The following is a 22,119-nucleotide window of genomic DNA, read 5'->3' as shown; positions in this document are numbered from 1 at the left end:
AGACTACAATGCATGTTTGAGCTGCCTTAATTTAAAAACATCATTGTTTTGTCTCATGCAGTATTGTTTTTTGTAAGGTTTGTTTGTAAATATGTCCTAACATGACTAAGACCAAGTTCCCTTATCCGGGAATCTACCCCTGTATGTCTTACTGGCTTAAATTCCTCTGGTCAGCATTTCAAGAAGCAAAAGTATAGCATCCTAATTAAAGTATCACTTTTTCGACTTCATTTCAGAGTTTATTCTTGTCAAAGAAAAAAACAGCTCAGTCTGTGGATATAGCGCCTTGGGACAAGTGCATTGTGTTTTATTGGTTTCAGTCAAAGTAATATCTTTTCACCTGTGAAGTGATCTGATTGGCTAGTCACAGATTTCCATAGCCAACAGCTTGTCAGGTGAATCCTACCCGAACGACTACATATAAAAGCTACCAGCTCCTCCCAGGACAAAACAATACACAGGCTTTGCAGTAAATCAGAGATATTTGTAAGTACTCATTTTCAATTGTATGATATTTCTGTTCTTCTTGATGTGCAAACAAGTTATATATTTTACTTTTATTTTTGATCAACTTACTGCAACAACCAAATATGCAAATATTTAACAGAATATCACAAAAGGTGTTAACACTTTGCAATAAGGTTGTATTTGTTAACAGTAGTAAATGCATTAACTAATAATGAACAATATAGTTTTTCAGCATTTATTAATCTTTGTTAATCTTAATTGTTAATTGTACATAAACTAACGTTAATAATTTTAAAAACGCATCAGCAAATGCTGATAAGCTAACTTAAACAATGTTTACACATACCACCTCATTGCGAAGTGTTACACACAAGGTTGTAAACCAACTGTCCAAAACTAAAGAAATATTAATTCTGAACTCATGTCAGTTTAACTAACAAACTGTCAATATTTCTTCCCCATCGGCACACACAAAGCAAGCTCCTTTGGTTGCACCATGACTTCTAGCTTCTCCACAAACAGTTACTCTCGAGGACGGCAGACGTCTTTCTCCAGCATGTCCGTGCGTGACATTGGGATGCGGGGACGCTCTAAAGTCCCAGTGTCGCTTTCCTCAGCCAACACTCTGTCCCTGTCTCGATCCACCTCTCTGGGAAACGGCCTAAACCTCCTCAGCAACCTCTCGCTGAATGGTATGGGAATCGGTGCCAGTGAGAAAGAGACCATGCAAGGTCTAAACGATCGACTGGCCAGCTACCTAGAAAAGGTGCGGACGCTTGAGAAGTCCAACGCCGACCTGGAGCAAAAGATCAAACAGATGATGACGGATCGCTCACCAAAGGGTCACGACATTGATGGAATGATGGCCCAAGCTCATGCAATTGGACAAGAGGTGTGTGGTTGTTTTTGTGTGTGTGGTATGAGTAATGTTAATCAAGGAAAGCTTTGAGACACCGTTGACGTCACACTTGGGTTATAGGTAAGGAAGAAGACCTTGGAGAACGCTCGTATAATGCTGGAGATCGATAACGCTAAACTTGCGGCAGATGACTTCAGGGTCAAGTGAGTTTTGCTGTGTTCATCACTCATTCATGATGCAAGTTTGTTTACTGTAAAAAAGATTTGTTGGTTCAACTTAAAATGTTAAGGCAACCAGTTTACTTACTTTTGAAGTTCATTCAACTTAAAAATATTAGTTGACTCAAAATTTTGTGTGTCAACTAATATTTCTAAGTAGGGCTGTCAAAAGATTAATCGTGATTAATTGCATACAAAATAAAAAGTTTGATTTTGCATAATATGCTGCCTTAAAACATTTTGTTGAATCAACTCGAATTTACAAGTCATTTCAACTTACTATTATTTATCTTGACTAGAGATAAGTTGTTATAACTACAGTTGAGTTGTTATAACTTATAAAATTAAGTTGACTTTTCTCAACTATATTTTATAAGTTGTGACAACTCATCTCTGTTGACATGACTTGTAAATCTTAGTTGATTTAACAAAAAATTTTAAGGCAGCAACGTTTTTAAATACACACACATGCATGTATATATTTAAGAAACATTTACAGTTATATATATATATATATATATATATATATTTTTTTTTTATATATTTTATTTTATATATACATTTAAAAATCTATACATAAATAACATGTTTTTTTAATTTATGTGTGTGTTTATATACACATAATAATTACACACAATACATACGTAAATATATTATGCAAACACAAACTTTTATTTTGTATGCGTTTAATCGTGATTAATCTTTTGACAGCCCTATTTTCAAGTTGAATTGACTCCAAATGTTAAGGCAACCAGGTAACTTACTTTTGAAGTTCATTCAACTTAAAATTATTAGTTGACTCAAAACATTTTGTGTCAACTAATAATAACTAATAAAGTAAAGTAGGGCTGTCAAAAGATTAATCGCGATTAATTGCACACAAAATAAAAAGTATTTGTGTGCACTGTGTGGAATTTTTTAGTATACACCAGGGCTTCAGACTAACTTTTTAAACTAGGAGCACAGTGGCCCCCAACTGAAAATTTTAGGGGCGCAACCAAAAAATTTAGGGGCACACACAATAAATCAACATGCTAACCAAATAATCACATTTCTACAAATTTTCACTGTATTAATAATGCATACTATGATGATAGATGCAGAAAGTACAATGTGCCATTTCAAATTCACTGTCACATCAGAAAAAAAGGTCAAATTTACTGGTCGCACATGTGCGACTGGATGTAAAATTCAGTGGCACACTCTCAAATGTTGGTGGCAAAATGCCACCATTTGGTGGCAGTCTTTAGCTCTGCACACACATGCATGTATGTTTTTAAGAAACATTTACAGTTATATATATTTATTTAGATTTTTTATATATAAATTTAAAATATATATACATAAATAACATGTTATATACATAATAATTACACACAATACATAAGCAAATATATTATTCAAACACAAACTTTTATTTTGTATGCGATTAATCGTGATTAATCTTTCGACAGTCCTATTTTCAAGCTAAATTGACCACGAATTTTAAGGCAACCAGGTAACTTACTTTTTTAAGTTGAACCAACTTAACCAACTTTTTGTACATATTTCAGATATATTTTTGTTTATAAACAGATGGGAGGCTGAGGCAACTCTTTGTCAGTCGGTTGAGAGAGACTGTCACGCTCTCAGACGAGCTAAATCTGATCATGATCAGATCATCGCAACCCTCAGAGGAGACCTTGACAGTCTGAAAGAGGAGCTCTATTTCCTCAAGAAAAACCATGATGAGGTAATAAGAAGTATTTCAGTTTATATTAACATAAAACATTTACATTACATAAGTGTCCAAATGTATTTTGTGGTCGCTGATTATCCCCTCTTCATGTAGGAGATGAGCACCCTGAAGACCCGTTTAACCAACGAGCAGGTGAGCGTGGAGGTGGACGCGGCCCAGGGCCCGGACCTGGGGGTCATCATGGCAGAGCTGAGGGCACAGTACGAGGGCATCGCACGGAAGAACAAAGAGGATGCGGAGATGTGGTACCTAAAGAAGGTCGGTATACAATCCAACATCCAGTCCTCAGCCAACACACCAGACAGGTCTATTTTTAGATGTTTTTACAGCAAACACAGGTGTGTTTGAATTATGCAATACAATAAACACGACTGTGTGTACATGTGACAGCTGGAGAGCGTGCAGACGGAGGTGAAGGAGAGCAATGAAGCCCTGCGCTCTGCTCAGAGTGAACTTAATGAAAAACGACGCTTCATGCAGGCACTGGAGGTGGAGCTGGACAGCCTGAGAAAACAGGTGACATGAATCCACACTAAAACAAAATCCTGTCTATCTGCCTATCAATTTGAAGTCAATGCATTTGACTGAGTTAAATGCATAGCAGGATTTTTCTGAGCAAATCCCAAAGTGAGGATACCAACTGAATGGTAGGGCATTCAGTAGGCAGTGCAAGAGGTCATGGGGGTCAATCCTAGGAACATACATACTGATAAAATGTTTACCTGCCAAATGCGTAAATATAAATGTGAAGGTTGTGGGTTCAATTCCCGGGGATAACATATAGCTTGAATGCACTATAAGTCATCTGCCAAGTTGATAAATGTACATAGAAAAAGACAATATTATGGCAGATGAGTGACAGATGAGTGCCAACAAATGGTCAGAGATATCAAGGCCATCACATCAGGAAACAAGAGTTCCCACCATCTGCTGCTCTTCCTCAGACAAACAGACACTAAATGTCAACATGTAAACAATTAACTGGATTCACATGTGAGACCACAAGTGATGACAATCGAAAAAAAGAAAAAACACACATGACCTGAACAGGTGATAAAGGCTTTTCTGGATGTTGGTCAAATAGTTGTTGACACATAGTGATCAAACTTTTCGGGTCAATAACACTGTAAAAATATTTTTTGGCACTTATGACTTGTAATGACAATTATAAAGTTGATTATACTTAAAATTTTAAGTGCATTTTTTTTACAGTGTACATAATTTATTATTCTTAATTTATGTAAATTTCAGCATTTATTAATACTTTTTTTAATAAAATGTTTGGAACTTTAGTTTATTCACCGTATCCCCCAGAGTTAGATAAGTTTATATATACCCTTTTCATCTCTGTGCGTCTCGTAACCCCCAATTTCCACCGACTGCGGAAAGGCTGCGGATCCGCGGCGGAGTCAATCGGTTTCCATTTAAGTCTATGTGTGTATTTCCACTGATTGCGTTCCGAATCCGTCACAGCTCCGGCCATCCGCAGCCCTCCGGCACAAATACGCAGAGCTTCTATTTTGGCCGGATGCCGGACAGCTCCACAGGGCGGAGCCATGACTTTATCGCATGATCATACCTGAATTCGCGAGATCTCGCGTTGTGATCTAGGCTGGTAATATCCCAAAATGTCTTCTATTGAAACTGCTGTTAACTTTTTTATTTTCCAAAATCTTGGAAGAACAGGCAGGATTCTCTGCTCTCAAACGCTGGCAGTGTGTCCCTGTCTGCGCTAAAACCATGCCCACTCGCAGGAAAGCTGCCATTTCTCTCAACTTTCAAATACCGCTACAACAGAGGTTCTCAACTTTGGCCCTCGAGATCCACTTTCCTACAGAGGCCCTGTCCCCAAATGGCACCCTCCGGACTTGTGGACTTCCTCAGGGTCCACACTCTGATGACAGTGGCTGTTTCTCAATTCTAAGAATGCAAAGAGCGGCCTTGTGTTCTCGTGGAGACTGGTCTTGCCAGGCGACCTCGAAAGAACAAACTCAAAAGGTCGCGAGAACACAGAACGCACTTGTGAGAATTGAGATGTGTGCTAGCTTCCTGCTGGTCATGTGACCTCCCCAGATTTCAGCGCGCAAGTCTGCACTCGATGCATCCCCAATATCAAGAACTCATCCGGGTATTTTCATGCGTCCTCTGTACTTGTGTTCTTGAGAATTGGAATTGAACTTCGACTGTTAATGATGACGTAGAGCGAAGACACAAGGACGCAAGATCGCTGAAGAACGCATATTGAGAAACAGCCATCATGTAGTGCAGACCTTAGGGACCCTTAACGCGAGTCCTAGTGTTAGGGAAAGTTACCTTTAAAAGTAATACATTACAATATTAAGTTACTCCCCAAAAAATTTACTAATTGCGTTACTTAGTTACTTTTTATGAAAAGTAATACTTATGTTACTTTTAAATTACTTTTGTGTTACTTTTTCTTACTTGGCTGAGCCTTGATCTCTTTCAGGCCTTGCAGGTGTTTTTTAAGACTGAGAAGTTGTGAATTAAGAAATCGCACATTTCCCTTGCAAAAATGTCGAGCTCTGGCCTGCCATCTCCATTTCTGATTCAAACTGTTTCCGCTAAGGCGCGCACGCATAAGAGTGCATAATTCTACGTGACTACGTTCAATTTAATTCAGTACATTTTTTTATCAAATTAATTAAACTGAAAAGTAACTCACATTACATTTTTAAAAAAGTAACTGAAATATTAATGTGTACATTTATAAAGTAATGCGTTAATGCGTTAAGTAATACTTCAGAAAAGTAATATTATAACGTAATGCACCCGTTACCCCCAACACTGGCGAGTCCACACGGGTGCACCGGAGTCGTATTTTGAGCGTCAAGCCTGAAATAGGAAGAGAAGTGGTGTGAACTCCTCCCATAGACATCCGTCGTCTTATTGCTCTTTCGCAAGGACTTCTGTGTTGGTAAAGTGTGTGGAGCCTGCAGCAATGCACCGAAGACCGCATCAAGGGTGCAAAGGGTGCACTGATGAGCACACTTTGGGGCGCAAAAATGACAGATGGGACACCCTACGGATTAGTAGACTAAGCGAAAACGTGCAATTTAAGGCCACAAGACCGAAAGTCCACATGCAGTGCGAAATTTGGGACAGGACCAGACCTGAAAACCTTGATTAGCTTCAGTACTGCATAGTTCACAGTCTTTGTTTTTTCTCTCCATTTAAAAGTGCATTACAAAAAATACCCCACAACACATATGGAATGGTAGACAGTCTTTGTAACATGTGTCAGTAATACATTTCTAACATTTATAATGCATTTAGAAACAATTCTCTAAAATGACTTTTATATAAGTTTAGTTCTGCAGGTGCTCATATCTAGTGCGCTCGACCAATCACATTTCACTCTTACCTCAAAACTGACTGAAAATTTTGCCTCACCTCAGGTCAGTGTTCTCGAGGGGAACCTTGGAGAGACGAATCATAAGTATGCCACCGATATCGAGCGACTTCAGGGAATGCTCGCACAGCTGGAGGAAGAACTCTCACAACTGCGTCTGGATATGCAACGAAACAAAACCGATTATGAGCAGCTCCTCAGAATCAAACAGAATCTGGAGCTGGAAATCGCCACCTATAGACGGCTGCTGGATGGAGAGGAAGTGTAAGATGGCTTTTAAGTTTGTCTGTGAGCATACAGGAAGAAGGTCTGTATGTAATCATGTTTCACAATTGTTTCATTTTTGTTTTTCAGAATGAAAGAAAGACCTCCTAAAAGTAAGTCAGTTGAAAAGACTAATGTTATCAATAATAATGCCAAGAGAGGAGACTGGCGCTACAGTTCACATTGTAAAGTTGTAACAAAGTCTACATTTTGAGATTAAAGTCCCATCTATTGTTTTTGTTAGCAGTGACATTGAATGTTAGTTTGAAGCACCTGGTTTTAAAACTTTAAAATGTGTGACAATTTACCCCATTCTTCTCTGTAACACAATTATATGATAACTGTCCATGACTCAACTTTTAAAAGATTAGACAATTTTACTGTACAATACATGAAAATATATTTTCTATTCTGCAGAAGATCCTGAAGTGAGAACCAGGAAGATTGTCAAGGTGGTCACCCAGACCATGGTAAATGGAAAGGTGGTGGATGAAGTGGAACAGATTGAAGAACGAAAAAAGTGAGTTTGGCTCACAAGTGACACTGAACGTCCATATTCTTGTGGTTTGTGATCACGGGTATCACAAGACTACCAGTGAGCTGTTCATTTTGCAGAGAAGTGAATAAACATTGATTCAAATTATTAAAAGTAGTAATGTGTCATTTTTTATTGAGATTTTCATGGTTTATCTTAAATAGGGAATATTGCAGGTAGTTTTTGACCAGAGCATTGACATATTCTTTTAATATCTAAGAGATTTTCTCTAAAATTATAATTATGATTGTATGGTAGTTTTACATTTTTAGAAAACTTTTAAACTAAAAATAAAGTTCTAAGATGTCAGATATGCATTTTGCTTTCTTAAAGCCACAATATGTAGGATTTTCACCACTAAAGGTCGCTATTACACAATATCACGATTACAAAGGCAAAGCTTAACGAGGTTATAAAAGAGACTGGAAAGATGGGAGATGTTGTTTTCCCCATCCAGAGACGTATGGAATTTGCTAATCATGTTCATGGATGATGTAATGAATTAATCTTTTGTTATCTGTACGTTTGATCACATTTTTTATGCCATCATAATGAATTAGTTGCAAGGCAAAACAGCTGCGTGTTTGCCGCCAATTCAAGATTTGTCCAACCGTGTTTCTACAACTGGAAACCAAAGATAGCACGGATATTAAGTCTAGATACAATTTTGTTTACAACAATTTAAGGAGACAATGGATAAGCCATTATTTAAAACAGGAATTTCTCTGGATTTACAAGTCCTTGGGAACTTAGTTAATAATGCAAGTACACAACTGCATTAAATACAGCGGGGAAAATAAGTATTTGACACATTAGCATTTTTATCAGTAAGGGAATTTCTAAGACCAAAATTTCCACCAAATGTAGCCATCAAGCCAAATATTGAATTCATACAAAGAAATCAGAACATTTAAGTATACAAGTTGAGTCATAATAAATAAAGTGAAATGACAAAGGGAATAAGTATTGAACACATGAAGAGAACAAGGTGCAAAATGGCATAGAAAGCTAGATCACCTAAAATCTGTCAGTATTGAGAAAGAAACCCTGTCCACTATCAGTACTAATTGATATCAGCTGCTTGTAAATGATGGCCTATAAAGGCTTCTCATTAACCAGGAGGCACACAGGAAAGACTTCATGATGGGTAAAAGCAAAAAACTCAAGATTTTCGTAGTCTCATCGTTGTAAAGCATTTTGATGGGAATGGTTATATGCGCATTTCCAGAATGCTGAATGTTCCTGTGAGCACTGTCAGGGCCATTATCCGGAAATGGAAAGAGCATCACTTCACCATAAACTGGCCACGATCAGGTGCTCCACATAAGATCCCTGTCTGAGGAGTCCAAAGAATAATCAGGAGAGTTCTCCAAGAGCCAAGAACCACTCGGGCAGAACTTCAGGAAGACCTTGCATCAGCAGGTACTGTTGTTTCAAAGAAAACTATAAGCAAGGCTCGGTTAAAGTTTGCGAAAGAGCATTTGGAGAAGCCTGTGGATTATTGGGAGACTGTAGTATGGTCAGATGAAAGCAAAATTGAACTTTTTGGCAGTGATTCTACAAACCATGTTTGGAGAAGAAATGGCTCTGCCCACCACCCCAAGAACACCATACCAACAGTTAAGTTTGGGGGTGGAAGCATCATGGTTTGGAACTGCTTTTCAGCAAGGGGTACTGGCAGACTTCATATTATTGAAGGCGGGATGAATGGAGAAATGTACTGGAACATTCTGGATAAAAATCTGATGCCATCTACTAGAAAGCTGAAAATGAAAAGAGGGTGGACATTTCAGCAAGACAATGATCCCAAACACACGGCCAAGGAAACAATGAAGTCGCCCAGTCAATCACCTGACCTAAATCCCATAGAGAATCTATGGAGAGAACTGTAGAGACCAGTCGTCTGCAATCACCAACAAAGACTTTTCTATTAAGTATTAAATAAAGTGTTTTCAATACTTATTCCCTGTGTCATTTCACTTTATTTATTATGACTCAACTTGTATATTTAAATGTTCTGATTTCTTTGTATGAATTCAATATTTGGCTTGCTGGTTACATCTGGTGGAAATTTTGTGTCAATAGCCCACTTAGAAATTCCCTTACTGATAAAAATGCTGATGTGTCAAATACTTATTTTCCCCGCTGTATATCACACTACGCAAATGTTTTTTTGGATATTTTATTACACAAACCTTACATATTGTGGCTTTAATGCAAATTTCTTGGCCAGTGAGTAGTGGTTAACATCAATAAAATGTATTATTTTGGCGAAGAAGTGTTAATGGAGGTACTACACAGTTGTCTGAACATTATTTAAATTTTTTTGAATACATTTTTTGATACTGTTTCTTCTTCACTTCTCTAGGTCTCATTCTATAAGACGAGTCGCAATAGAGCGGGTCATTTAAGCATAACACAAAGTTAAACATTGAAACAAAACATATATGATATTAGGTGGTCTGCTGAACGAAGTACAAGTTTACAGGGAGTGGTAAAAAATGATATGTAACTGTGGATGGGGATTTAAACATGTTGAGTTACGGTGACCACAATGGTGTGTGAGAAACCAAGACAAAGGATGAAATCAAGACAACCTCACCTCGAGAAAGGGTCTAGTTTCCAATGTCATGCTTTTGTGAAAGTTTTTATTATTTTCCATCCATTATTCTCTAACCTCGATCACAGATCTGGTAAACAAGAAAGGTTATATGATTTACATTAGCCTATACACTGTTAGTAAGAATGGTTTCCAGCGATCTTTGGGGCGGTACCCATTTTAAAAAGTACACGTTTGCAACTAAAGAGTCAATATTAGTATCTCAAAAGGTACACACTGTTACCAAATTTCTGTATCTAAAGAGTGCATACTAGGACTTTTTTAAAGGGTAATGCCCTGGTGGCAGCTTGGGAGCATTTTTGACAATTTTTTTTCTGACAGTTGAGTGTTTGAGACACATTTAGCCCTGATGAGAGCATCAACATAACACTAATGTTAAAACACAGACACCACAAAATCACAATTCTTTGATCAATTGGTTATTTTCCAAATTGGGTGAATTCAAATAAATAAATAATAAATCTCCCAGCAAATACACCAGATTTTGCCCTAAGACACATCTATCTAGTCATTGATCTTTTAGTAACATGTTTTACTCCTATGGAAACCATTGTTGAGATGATGGGCAAACTTAATCTAATGTAACACAAAGCAGTGTTGACAGCAATGTTTAAGTGTATCCAGTAATCCTATATGTACTGTTTGGTTTGTTATTCCTGAGAGACGGTGAAACATTAGATGCCTTTCTGAACCTGCAAAGTAGGTCTATCTTAGCATTGTATGTTATTTATTAGCATTATGATTGTAACAAATGCCATTACAAGCTCCTACTTACACTTTGGGCAATATTACGGACAAATAAAGGTGCCAAAGACTGCATTAAAATAACATGTTAAATTGTTCTTTGATATTTACATAGAAGGTATGTAAGTGCAAAAAACATCCAGAAAGTTTTTTCATGTCCATTTACAACCCTAGGTCTGGTGTCCTTTGAATGATATGGTCTATTTTTGCACTATTTGGAAGAGTCATGAATAATAAATGTTGAGCTCTGCTCTGATTGGCTCTGCCCGAGGCTCAAGCCAGTAGATCACATTAATAAACACGTTGGGGTGTACACCTCGACTGTTACATCACATTCTGTGTTATGTTGAGATTGGTCTGTTTTCCACCAGTCTTTTGCATGCATAAGGTTAACATAATATTGAGGAAACAAGGTATAATTCAGTCACAATTTTCCCAAATCACAAACAAAACCAACCAACCAACCAACCAACCAACCAACCAACCAACCAATAAATGTATTCAAGGTATAATTCAGTCACAATTTTCCCAAATCACTAACAAAACCAACCAACCAACCAACCAACCAACCAACCAATTTCTTGATACAATAAGGTCTGGTGGACTACTTGCACATCTACTTCATACCTGTTGAGCTTTAATAAAAAATAAATTGGAATGGACTTTGTTGTCCCACGGGCTTGATATAAATAAATTCGCCATTGTTTTACTTTGTCTTTAAGAATGAAACAAAACATGAATAAATAACTTAAACAGCTACAATTGGTTTAAATTAACGTTAGTCATGAATTTATAATAAGTAGCATTACCTTTAATCTTTTATTGATATTTCCTGTATTTATTTTAAACTTTTTTTAAAATTCTTATTAATTTTATCCACTCGTGTCCTCTGTATAACACTGCCCCCTTGTGGTCAAACCTTCCACAATACTAGCTTATACGCAGGGACACCTCTTACCCATTTCTTTTGTAAAGCCGCTTAGCTTACTGGTAAAATGTCTTAAAAGTAATAAATTACAAATAATGTAAAAAATCCACAATTATAAAACTAGAAACAATAATAAATAACAATACACAATTATAATAAAGTAATAGAGAGTATCAATAAGCAATACGTTGTTGCATTATTTATTGTTATGCTTACATGCTTTTTATTATCGGGATAAAATACTGTAACTCGGGCAGTTGCGGTTGCCAAGCGACCAACGTAGCAGTATCACGTGTGTGGCTTCGATGCAGAATCAAATCCATACGTTCAAAAATGCTTGCTAGTTTACAAATTGTCCAGTATGGGTTTATATCATAGACTGTAGAATATAGCTTTATATCAGGGCTGTAGAGAGATCAGTTTTCTGTATTTCCAGTGCCACCTGTATTGTGTTCTGCCCCTTTAAATCTCGCCGACCAATCAGGCAGCTCATCAGCGCGTAGCCCATCCTCTTCCGCCACAAACCAAAACACGGGAGATTTATTCATCTCCAAGACAACGTGTTTTGAAACACCAAGATTAAAGGAATTAAAGGTACATTTTAAATAAACACTTACATTTATATCGGTTCTGTACGGATGTCGTAAGATGTCGGTATTCATTACTGCGCATGTGTTACACGCTAGCTGCACGATCTCCAGGCCTGCACTAACATTACTGCTTGTATCACAGAATAAAGATTTACTTTTAAACAACATATAATTTATGTAAGTTACATAATTGTGTCGTTTATAAATAGAAAACAGACAGACGCGCTAAAGGGTTCATTTGCAGTTACCCTCGTGAGAAATTACCATGGTATTATTATAGTAAAGTGTGTAGTAAGCGTGCTTTTTGCAGAGATAGATTATTATTTGTATTAATAAAATTTTACTACAAATATCATGGTTAAAATATGACTACTGAGACGATGCTGAATTGGTGCCTACTATGGTTTTACTACAAATACCATGGTAAAACTATAGTTGCTTTAATAACCCTAGTTTTAGGTTGTCCATCTTTCAATACCTTTAATTCCTACTTTAAAACATAGCTTTGTAGATTGTGCTTATTGTTGGCTTCTCAGGGAATAAAGTCATTTTGAATGAAAATGTCTACTAAATGTAGTAAAACTGTGGTAAATTTTCATATAAAAGTGTAAATATAAAAAGTTATGTTACTTTTATTTATATGTCTTTTTTGTAGTATACAATGGCTCAGGACGGGGTGATACTGCAATTCAACTTTTCCACATTCGGGGACTCGATGCTTCAAAAAATGGATGCTCTTCGTAGAGATAGACGCTTCTGTGATGTCATCGTGCGCATCAATGATTTAGAAGTCCCTGGACACAAAGTTGTGTTTGCTGCTGGCTCTCCCTTCCTCAGAGACCAGTTTTACCTTCAGGACTCGAATGAAGTACAAATATCCACGCAACAGGACGCAGAAGTCGGAGAGCGACTTCTTCTATCCTGCTACACCGGGACACTCGAGTTTCCAGAGCTGGAATTGGTACACTATTTAACGGTTGCTAGTTTCCTACAGATGGGTCACATCGTGGAGCAGTGCACTGAAGCCCTAAACAAATTCATAAAACCGCACGAGGTCAAAGATGAATCGTCTCGGCAGCCTTCGAACGCACAGCGTGCCTCATCTCTCGTGGAGACGATTTGTGATGATAATGATGAAGATGAAGTGGACAACGATGGGGAAGATGACTCGGATGAAGATGACGATGTGATCATAGAGCCAAAATCTCAGCCTGCTTTTAGAAACAGAGGAGAGAACAGTCCTATCAGCATCATTAAGGTCGAGTCAATAAATGACCGAGTGCCGGAAATCACCGAAAACTTCCAGCGCTCGACTCGTTCTCCCGCACTGCGCTCACCGGAGCCTCAACATTCCCTGATAAACTCCACAGTAGAAACACGACCTACTGATGCTGCCGTTAACCCTGCGGCCGAATATTCCCTGTCCTCGCCCGGACCCAGCGGCTCCGGGAAGGGGAATCTTTGGGGATGCTCACGGAATGCAGACAAAGGTATGCAGTGGTACCATCAGTGCCCAAAATGTGCTCGCGTATTCCGTCAAATAGAAAACTATGCCAATCATCTGAAGATGCACAAGTTGTTTATGTGCCTCTTGTGTGGAAAGACGTTTACCCAAAAAGGAAACCTGCACCGGCACATGCGGGTCCATGCCGGCATCAAGCCCTTTCAGTGTAAGATATGTGGCAAGACTTTCACTCAGAAGTGTTCGCTGCTAGACCATTTGAACCTTCACAGTGGAGACAAACCACACCGTTGTAATTACTGTGACATGGTGTTCGCACATAAACCAGTTTTGCGCAAACACCTGAAGCAGATTCATGGCAAGAACAGTTTTGACAATGCCAATGAAGGAAACCTGCTAGAAGGACTATAAATGTATATTTACATCTAAAATGATAATTATATAAAAGGTACAGAATTTTTTTTGTATAGTAAACATGTTCGTAGTTGTATCATGAGTGTACTAAATTAATCTGTTTATACAAATAGAAAAAAATTGTGTTGAATTTACTTTTAAATGCTGCTGTGTAGGGTTGCACAATGTATAGTTACAGCATCAACAAAGCAATGTGCGCATCTGCAATAGTCACAACATGGAAAATGCTTGACTGTTTTTTTAAAGGGGACATTTCACAAGACTTTCTTAAGATGTAAAATTAATCTTTGGTGTCCCCAGAGTACATATGTGAAGTTTTAGGAAAAATTCTGATTTTTATGATATGTCCCCTTACTAAACTATAGCAAGTTAGGTACATACAGTAATACCACCACACAAATATTTTCCTCAAGTTTCCAGAGCTATAAAAAATGTAAGGCCAAAGTTAAATCCTCTCTTTTTAGGTGTTCTGGCAATTCATCAAAGAGATTTTAATAGTGCTATTAGGGCTGGGTGATTTGTCCCCCTAAAAAAATCTGTGATTTTTATATATTTTTTTTTATAAAAAACTTGATTTACGATTCGATTAGATTTTTCCCCCGCCCCCATTTAAAACAAAATAATTGCAAACTGTACATATATTTTAAAAATATATATTTATTATATTTAATTAAAATGCATCAACATGTAATTTACGTGAATCCAAACCAACTCCACACGACTGAATTCGAAGAGCATTTTTTGGAGGAGCTGCTCTCTTTCGCCAGCTGTTTTTGCCATGTTGTTTGTGTAATGTGTATGCATGCGCTGTCCTCGGGACAGGGGAGGGGCAGAGGGCTGCGCTGCAGGGAGCGTGCTGCGGAAACCCTGAAGGAAGATTCGGCGAATGCAAAATGTATGTACTGCGCTATACTGCTGAGGGGGAGAAAATAAATCTAAAAAAACGATTTTTTTTACATATGATTCGATTTGACCTACCAACTCGATTTTAAAATCAAATCGTTTTTTCCCCAGCCCTAAGTGCTATGTGTCGAAGAAAAACAAAAATATTTCAATGTCAGTCCCCCACCAATATTGTGCAGCCCTGCTGCTGTGGCATGTTTTAAGTTATATCTTTTGTAAAGATCTCCATGTACAGTTGCGGTATATCTGAACAGATTTTATTTCAGTTTTGACTAAGCCAACACTGCTAACTATAAGAATATGCTTTTGTATTTTTCATTTAAAATACAGCTGTGCTTGGACACTGTGTAAAATTTGGTCTATTTTGTATGTCTCCATAATTTCAAGTGTACACACAACTTTGAGAACATTGATGTGACTTTATATAATATATAATAACATCAAATGTGGAATGAAGCATGTTTTTTGTGAGTGTTTATATTTTACATGCAAGAAAAATTAGGGATGCACCGACTGTACAGCAATCGACATGATTAAGCTGAAAATAGCAAAAAATCTCTCGTTTATAATTTTTTTAAAATGATAAAATATTGCCACTTTTTATAAATGACTTAACCGTGCACTTAATTTTTTTATTTTAAATTCACGTGCCTTCATAATCTTTTTTTTTTTTTTTCAATATGTTTTATTGTCATTTTCTCATTTTATAACCCCAGAACAATTACACTTGCTTACACCTCTTCACATATACATCTTCCATTAATATTTCTTAAAAAAAAAAAATTCCTTTCTATAGTCTGCAGTCCCAATTTACATGATATTTATGTATGGCTCCCACAGCCGATCAAAGTCATTCCTCTTACATTTAGCGATATATGTTAGCCTTTCCAGTCCGATACAATTTGATATCTCCTTAATCCTTCATAATCTTTAATCAGAAACATTAACCTCGTTTTTGGCTAAAGGGTTACAGCTGGTAAACAAAGTAGGATGTAATCCTGCATCAACATTTTCATTAACCAATCAGATTGCAGGATTACAATAAGGGTCTATGTTAGATTTAGGTTTTTAAATTATTCTCAAACTATTATTTCACACTAATTTGAGGGTAAAAATGGCTAGGGTTTGAGATAAGGCTAATTTGGGGTTTCTTTCATTAAAACGTTGATCCAGGACGAACAAAATTTTTTGATCCAGGACCAGCTACGGCCAAATCTTGGGAGATGTCGGGTTTAGGGTAAGATTTGGGGTTATGATTAGGATGAAAAACAGCATTTCTGGCTATATAGGATACAGTTATGGCCTAAATCCTGTAAAATGTTTGGTTTAGGGTTAGCTTTTGGGGTAGTATCAGGATGAAAAAAACCCTCATCTGGCAAGATTTCATACAATTTTGGCCGTAGCTGTGTCCCTTCTAGCCACAATCGCTATCCTTCTCCTCTAAATTACCTTTCTCCACTTCCTGCCATGAGGAATGGCACGAGGGCGGGGCTATCACAGACTTGTTTCTGCCCAGGAAAAGACTACAGCGAAAATCCAATCAGTTCTCGATAGATAAAATTGACCTATGGCTAAGCCACGCCCCCTCCACTCACTCAGACAAACAATCAACATTCGGTGATAGGCGCTATGGCAGCTGTCACAGTAGAAGACATTTCACAGGAGGCAATTGATGATTTTTGGACGTTTGACCACTTTAATATTAAAATGACAAGAAAAATCATATAAAAACGAATGAAAACTGACTAACTGAAGTGCATTTCAATGGACGTGTAATCAGAGAATGTCCGAGCGTATTGGGTTAGCTATAGGCACTGTGATTGGCTCAAAGCGTTTGGGGGCGTGGCTTAGCCATTAGGTCAATTCCTACAGCTGTCACTACCTCAAGCCAGGCGGGCGTGGTTTCAGCAACCTGCCTCTTTACCCATTTTGGGTCACCCACGAGTGATGGGCGGTAACGCGCTGCCAAGATGGCGACGGCAAGCCTGCCAACTATTGCTTTCAAAAAAACTCTTCACCTATGGGTGACATCATCCATATTTTTTTAGTTGATGGTCATGATACAGAAGACAATTGCTACTTTCATTTCATGGTGACTAACTGTGGGTTCACACCAGATGCAAGTTCAACGTTTTGCTTGCGTAGATTACATACAAAGTCAACGCAAAAACGCGATCAGACGTGTCCTCGCGTGGGGCAAAGCAAATGACGTGACATGGGCTTACAAGTTTGCGAAGCTATTTGTCTCAAACGCGTCTTCGCCCATGTTGAAAATATTCAAAAATTTCGCATGACACGAAGTTAAATCCCGCAAGTAATGCGATGCCCCGCATTTGGTGTGTACGTAGCATTGCTGTGGGCTGACACCAGCCGCGTTTGAAGCATCAAACTTTATTATTTGATTGAATTGATTCAATATTTTCACTTATTCGGCCAAACACTGATAAATGTTTTTTTTTTCACTATTTTTGGCCAAACAGTTTTGGTTGCCAAAAATGTTATGCATCCCTAGTATGTGTAGTACATTAAGATATACATCATTCTAAGATGTTTGAAAGAGTTTATTTACTTTCACGGAACAAATGTGACCAAAGCATTACCGTGGACACATAGCATGTCGACCTCCGTCCACTGGAAGGTTGACACCTGTTATAAAGGTTGCAGCATCAGATGCCAAAAATGCAATGGCATGAGCAACTTCCTCTACTTCACCCGGTCTACCGAGAGCATGGGTCAGTTTGCACTTCTCAAGGAACTGGAAAAAATAAAGACAAGTGTGATTAATTAAAGGCCCTTTTTTTATTATTAAGCATTAAAGTGAAAATAGAGAGTCATCCAGCACCTGAGCATATTGCTCTTCATCCAGTCCCGCACGCTTGTGCACTTCTGTTACAATAACCCCCGGACTGTAAATACAGGTTATGTAATTTCATTGCACGTTAAAACGTCAAATATCGCTCTAAATATTATATAACAGTAAAGTCTTACCATACTGAGTTGACACGTACTTGCTTTGGTGCCAGCTCTAAAATGAAAATGTTTCATGGGTGAATATGCAGCACCCTGCATTAATTTAAAGTTCTAAATACTTTGATTTCAAGAAATGTCACCTCACCAAGAGCAACACAGCTTGTGAATTGGTCAATGGCTGATTTGGACATACAATAAGCAAGTACACCAGGAAACTATAAGAGAAAAAGTGTGTATGCTTAATATCACTCAGTCACCATCATTTTAAATTTAGTATTAATAAATAAAGTTCACCCCAAAATGAAAATAAGCACATATTCTAACTCACCCTCAAGCCATTCTAGATGTATGACTTCCTTATTTCAGCCAAACACAGTCAGATTTATATTGAATAACATCCTGACTCTTTTCAGCTTTATAATGGCATTGGATAGTGCCCCATTTTTAAAGCTCCAAAACTGCCTTCAAATGCTTATCCATGCACTCATCACTTCACCTCAGATGACATTTAATACCTGTATGGATTAGTTTTCAATGGACGGTCCCTTTTTGGAGTTTTAAAAATGGGGCACTATCCAATGCCATTATAAAGCTGAAAAGAGCCAGGATATTATTTAATATAATTCTGACTGTGTTTGGCTAAGAAAAGGAAGTCGTACACCTTGGATGGCCTAAGGGTGAGCAAATGATGGCTTCATTTTCATTTTGGGTTAACTGTTCCTTTAATTCTGTTTTTATATGATTCACTCCATTGATACTTACTGATCGTTGTCCATTCACACTAGACACATTCACAATGGAGCCTTTAGTTTTGATAAGATGTGGCACACAAAGATGAGTTAAATGATAAACGGATCTGAAAGAAAAATAGCCACATTTTTAACTCTATTTAAATACAGTGGAACACAACTGTTCTAAGCTCAGATTTGTACCTGACATTCACAGCCATGACTGTATCATACTGGGCCAAATCAGTAGTCTCTATGCTGCCCATAGCAAGGATCCCTGCGCTGTTGACGAGGACATCCAGCTTTCCAAAATGCGCAATGATCTCTTCAACTGTCCTCCTCACTGTATCCTCATTAGTTAAATCTCCAGGTACTAGTAAAGGCTGAATATATCGGCACACACACACACACACACACACACACACACACACACACACACACACACACACACACACACACACACACACACGAGTGTTTTTGTATGAGAAAATAGTGGTAAAATGTACTGGCACCTGCTGATTTACTTTTATTGCGCCACAGTCTTCGCATTCTTTCGCAACTTTGGTGAGATTTTCGACGTCCCGTCCATTGAGGGCGAGCCGGGCACCGAGTTTAGCGAACAGTACTGCTGTGCCAGCTCCTATTCCTGAACTTGCACCTGTGATTAGAGTCACTTTGTCCTTCAGAGAGTTAACCTAGAGCACAAAACCATCATGTTAACAGTTCTTACTTATGGACAGTAGTAAGCGAACAGCGGTGCTTCTGTCATTTCATGGCGACGTTTAAAATTTACTTTACTGAAACACCGTTTCATAGAGTAATTTTACATGTTTGCAGATGAGACCCAACTTACTTTGAAAGCATCTGGAGCTGCCATTTCGATCCTAATTATATTCAACTTTTTGCGTTGCAGGACTTTTATGCGGTCACGTGCATCAACAAACCTTTGACGTTACTGTAGCTGTCCTGAGAAAGAGATGTGTTCGATTTATACGACTCTGCCCAGCGCATGATAAGTATCGCGAGACCGATATGAAAGCATACAGAGCAGTCTGTTCTCGCGGTACTTTGGTATCCTACGTCCGTGTGCGCAACAAGTCAAACACAAAAGTATTTTAAGTGTACTCAGCGGAATAACTTTAAGACTACAGCAAATACAAAATAGTTATTTTAAATAAAAATTATATATTTAATATTTTACGGAGATATTTTATTCATTACGAGTTTGTCGATATTTCCGGGTCATTAGCGGCCTGAAATTTCAAAATAGAAGCCCTCATCTTCTGCCATTTCCATATTTTAATTCATAGCCCTCATCTTCTATCATTTCTATATTTTAATTCATAGCTAGATGTAAATTGTTAAACAGTTAGTTGGTTAAAAGAACCGTTGTTTTTGTAAAATATGTTTGATCAAAACAAAAAACAAACTCAGACTCCATGTACAAATTTATAAAACAGTATGTAATTGGCAAAATGACATCACACAAAATATATTTACAATCCAAGGCATTGTACATTATGAATGCTTCGCAATAAAATAAATCAACCAGCAAATGGGTTGGCATGAATGGTAACATCCTTAATATGAACATCATTAAGAGGCCGAAAAGTCTTTTCATTGACAGGGACTTTCTCCAGTTCATCCAGAGTTTCTAGTCCATCTATAATTCTGTGAATGAGGATATATTAGTGTTATGCTAAAATTGAAATAACTATTTATTATATTTAATAATAATAAACAACAGCATTAAAATCAAATGTGCATGAACAAATACCATTTTTTATACTTTTTATCAAATAAACTGATCAAATAAAAAGTATAAAAAATATATACTGTATGAAATGAAAAATGTATCTTTATATTATACTAGACTCAGCAGAAATCGGGAGACAGAAATAACTTACTTTCCAAAAACAGTGTACTTCATGTCCAAGTGAGGCTGTTTTGCGTAAGTGAAGAAGAACTGTGATGCATTTGTGTTTGGCCCGTTATTTGCCATCGCAACCACACCCCGAACATTGTGCTACAGATTACAAGCATTAAAGGGGTTAGTCAAGAAGAAACCATACAGGTGTCTACAAATTTTTTTAATTATGAACAAGTTTGGTTCGAAGACATGCTTGATGGATTAGGTTAATGCCTAACATTTGAGATGTTTCCCTATACAAATCATTGCAAGAGACAAAATACATACTTTTAAGTGTTCACTGAATTCATCTTCAAACTTTCGTCCCCAAATACTGGTTCCTCCTTTCCCTGTACCTGAGGGCAAAATATTATGCTTTTAATTCAACCAACACATGACACCAGATGTCTGTATTATAAAAAAAATCTATATTATATTAAAAAAAATCTACATGACTCAGATAATGCAAAAAAAATTATCAAATAAAGATTAAGGTGGTACTTGATGTAAGAATAATGAAAGAAGTCAATATTAGTTACCCGTTGGGTCACCAGTCTGTACCATGAATCCTTTGATGTTTCGATGAAAAATACATCCATTGTAAAATCCACCAGCACTTAATGCAAGAAAATTCTGGGGAAATTAAAATCACAATTAGTGTGTAAACAAAAATGAAATGTTTAAATTGTAAAGTATGACAAAGGTGCAATAGCAACCATTTAGTGGCTTCTTTAAAAACATGTCGTACTTCACAAGCTTTCGGTGTCTTCTCGCAGAACAGCTCTATTTTTATATCACCGAGGTCTGTATGCAGAGTCACAGCCTGTGATGTAAAAGATCAGCTCAGTAATCAGACATAAAGTTAAATAATATTAATCAGATTAGGAATTAATGTATTTACTTACTTAAAACCCCCACAAATATTTTAAAACTCAGCTGTCTAAATTACATTTTAAGCTGTATGACATAGGAAAGTCAAACGCACGTGCGCAGCTAAAAAGCCAAAACACAAAAATACAACAAACAGTATTCAACATTCACAAAAACGCAAGAAATAAACTCTTACCATATTTTAAAGTAAAAAGTTTGGCAGATACGTTGGTATGGACGCCACAATCACGCCTTTCAGGGAAACAAGCTTCCGTCTGTGTTTCAGTTAATATCTCCGCTGACAACCAAGCTCCAAACATTAGTTCCGGTGTGTCACAATTCCGCAATCTTTTAGAAATTATTGCACAAGACATTTGGTTAACGTTACTATATTTAAAGTATACTTGTGGCTTTGTACACCTGGACGTTTATTTTATTGCATTTTAATACTTTTATACTATAATAAATAATAATTCTGCAGATAAAACTGACATTAAAATTCAATTGTTATCCAACAATAATCAAGAAA

At 37.3% G+C, this 22,119-nt stretch overlaps 4 protein-coding genes across 5 annotated transcripts; 2 read left to right on the top strand and 2 right to left on the bottom strand.

The window, feature by feature from the left end:
• Nucleotides 1–7,594, top strand: krt1-c5 (keratin, type 1, gene c5). Its single transcript, XM_065284354.2, has 9 exons — nucleotides 1–486; nucleotides 945–1,360; nucleotides 1,448–1,530; nucleotides 3,121–3,277; nucleotides 3,377–3,541; nucleotides 3,674–3,799; nucleotides 6,700–6,917; nucleotides 7,008–7,030; nucleotides 7,335–7,594. The coding sequence occupies exons 2-9, from the start codon at nucleotides 965–967 to the stop codon at nucleotides 7,439–7,441; spliced, it is 1,275 nt and encodes a 424-aa protein (XP_065140426.1). The 5' UTR covers nucleotides 1–486; nucleotides 945–964; the 3' UTR covers nucleotides 7,442–7,594.
• On the bottom strand, nucleotides 6,702–19,818 carry LOC135774330 (3-oxoacyl-[acyl-carrier-protein] reductase FabG). Of its 2 annotated transcripts, XM_065284357.2 has the most exons (9): nucleotides 19,665–19,818; nucleotides 19,336–19,506; nucleotides 19,016–19,194; nucleotides 18,846–18,939; nucleotides 18,229–18,298; nucleotides 18,102–18,138; nucleotides 17,956–18,019; nucleotides 17,714–17,868; nucleotides 6,702–6,810 (listed from the first exon to the last, which is right to left on the bottom strand). In XM_065284357.2, the coding sequence occupies exons 1-9, from the start codon at nucleotides 19,686–19,688 to the stop codon at nucleotides 6,765–6,767; spliced, it is 840 nt and encodes a 279-aa protein (XP_065140429.1). In that variant the 5' UTR covers nucleotides 19,689–19,818; the 3' UTR covers nucleotides 6,702–6,764. The 2 variants fall into 2 exon arrangements, with proteins under 2 accessions (XP_065140429.1, XP_065140430.1); XM_065284358.1 differs by lacking the exon at nucleotides 6,702–6,810 and having other exon boundaries at nucleotides 17,654–17,868.
• Nucleotides 12,217–15,703, top strand: zbtb26 (zinc finger and BTB domain containing 26). The gene is made up of 2 exons (XM_065284355.2): nucleotides 12,217–12,338; nucleotides 12,990–15,703. The coding sequence occupies exon 2, from the start codon at nucleotides 12,996–12,998 to the stop codon at nucleotides 14,205–14,207; it is 1,212 nt and encodes a 403-aa protein (XP_065140427.1). The 5' UTR covers nucleotides 12,217–12,338; nucleotides 12,990–12,995; the 3' UTR covers nucleotides 14,208–15,703.
• Nucleotides 19,819–20,255: 437 nt separating the features above from the next.
• On the bottom strand, nucleotides 20,256–21,904 carry ppil3 (peptidylprolyl isomerase (cyclophilin)-like 3). The gene is made up of 6 exons (XM_065284361.1): nucleotides 21,787–21,904; nucleotides 21,469–21,543; nucleotides 21,260–21,353; nucleotides 21,009–21,076; nucleotides 20,719–20,837; nucleotides 20,256–20,482 (listed from the first exon to the last, which is right to left on the bottom strand). Exons 1-6 carry the CDS (start codon nucleotides 21,787–21,789, stop codon nucleotides 20,356–20,358), a joined length of 486 nt encoding a protein of 161 aa, XP_065140433.1. The 5' UTR covers nucleotides 21,790–21,904; the 3' UTR covers nucleotides 20,256–20,355.
• Between the last annotated feature and the right edge of the window lie 215 nt (nucleotides 21,905–22,119).

The sequence above is a fragment of the Paramisgurnus dabryanus genome, chromosome 5, assembly GCF_030506205.2.
Source record: "Paramisgurnus dabryanus chromosome 5, PD_genome_1.1, whole genome shotgun sequence".
NCBI lineage: Eukaryota > Metazoa > Chordata > Actinopteri > Cypriniformes > Cobitidae > Paramisgurnus > Paramisgurnus dabryanus.
Note: the sequence above shows the minus strand (reverse complement) of the source record. Positions and strands in the feature narration are given on the sequence as shown.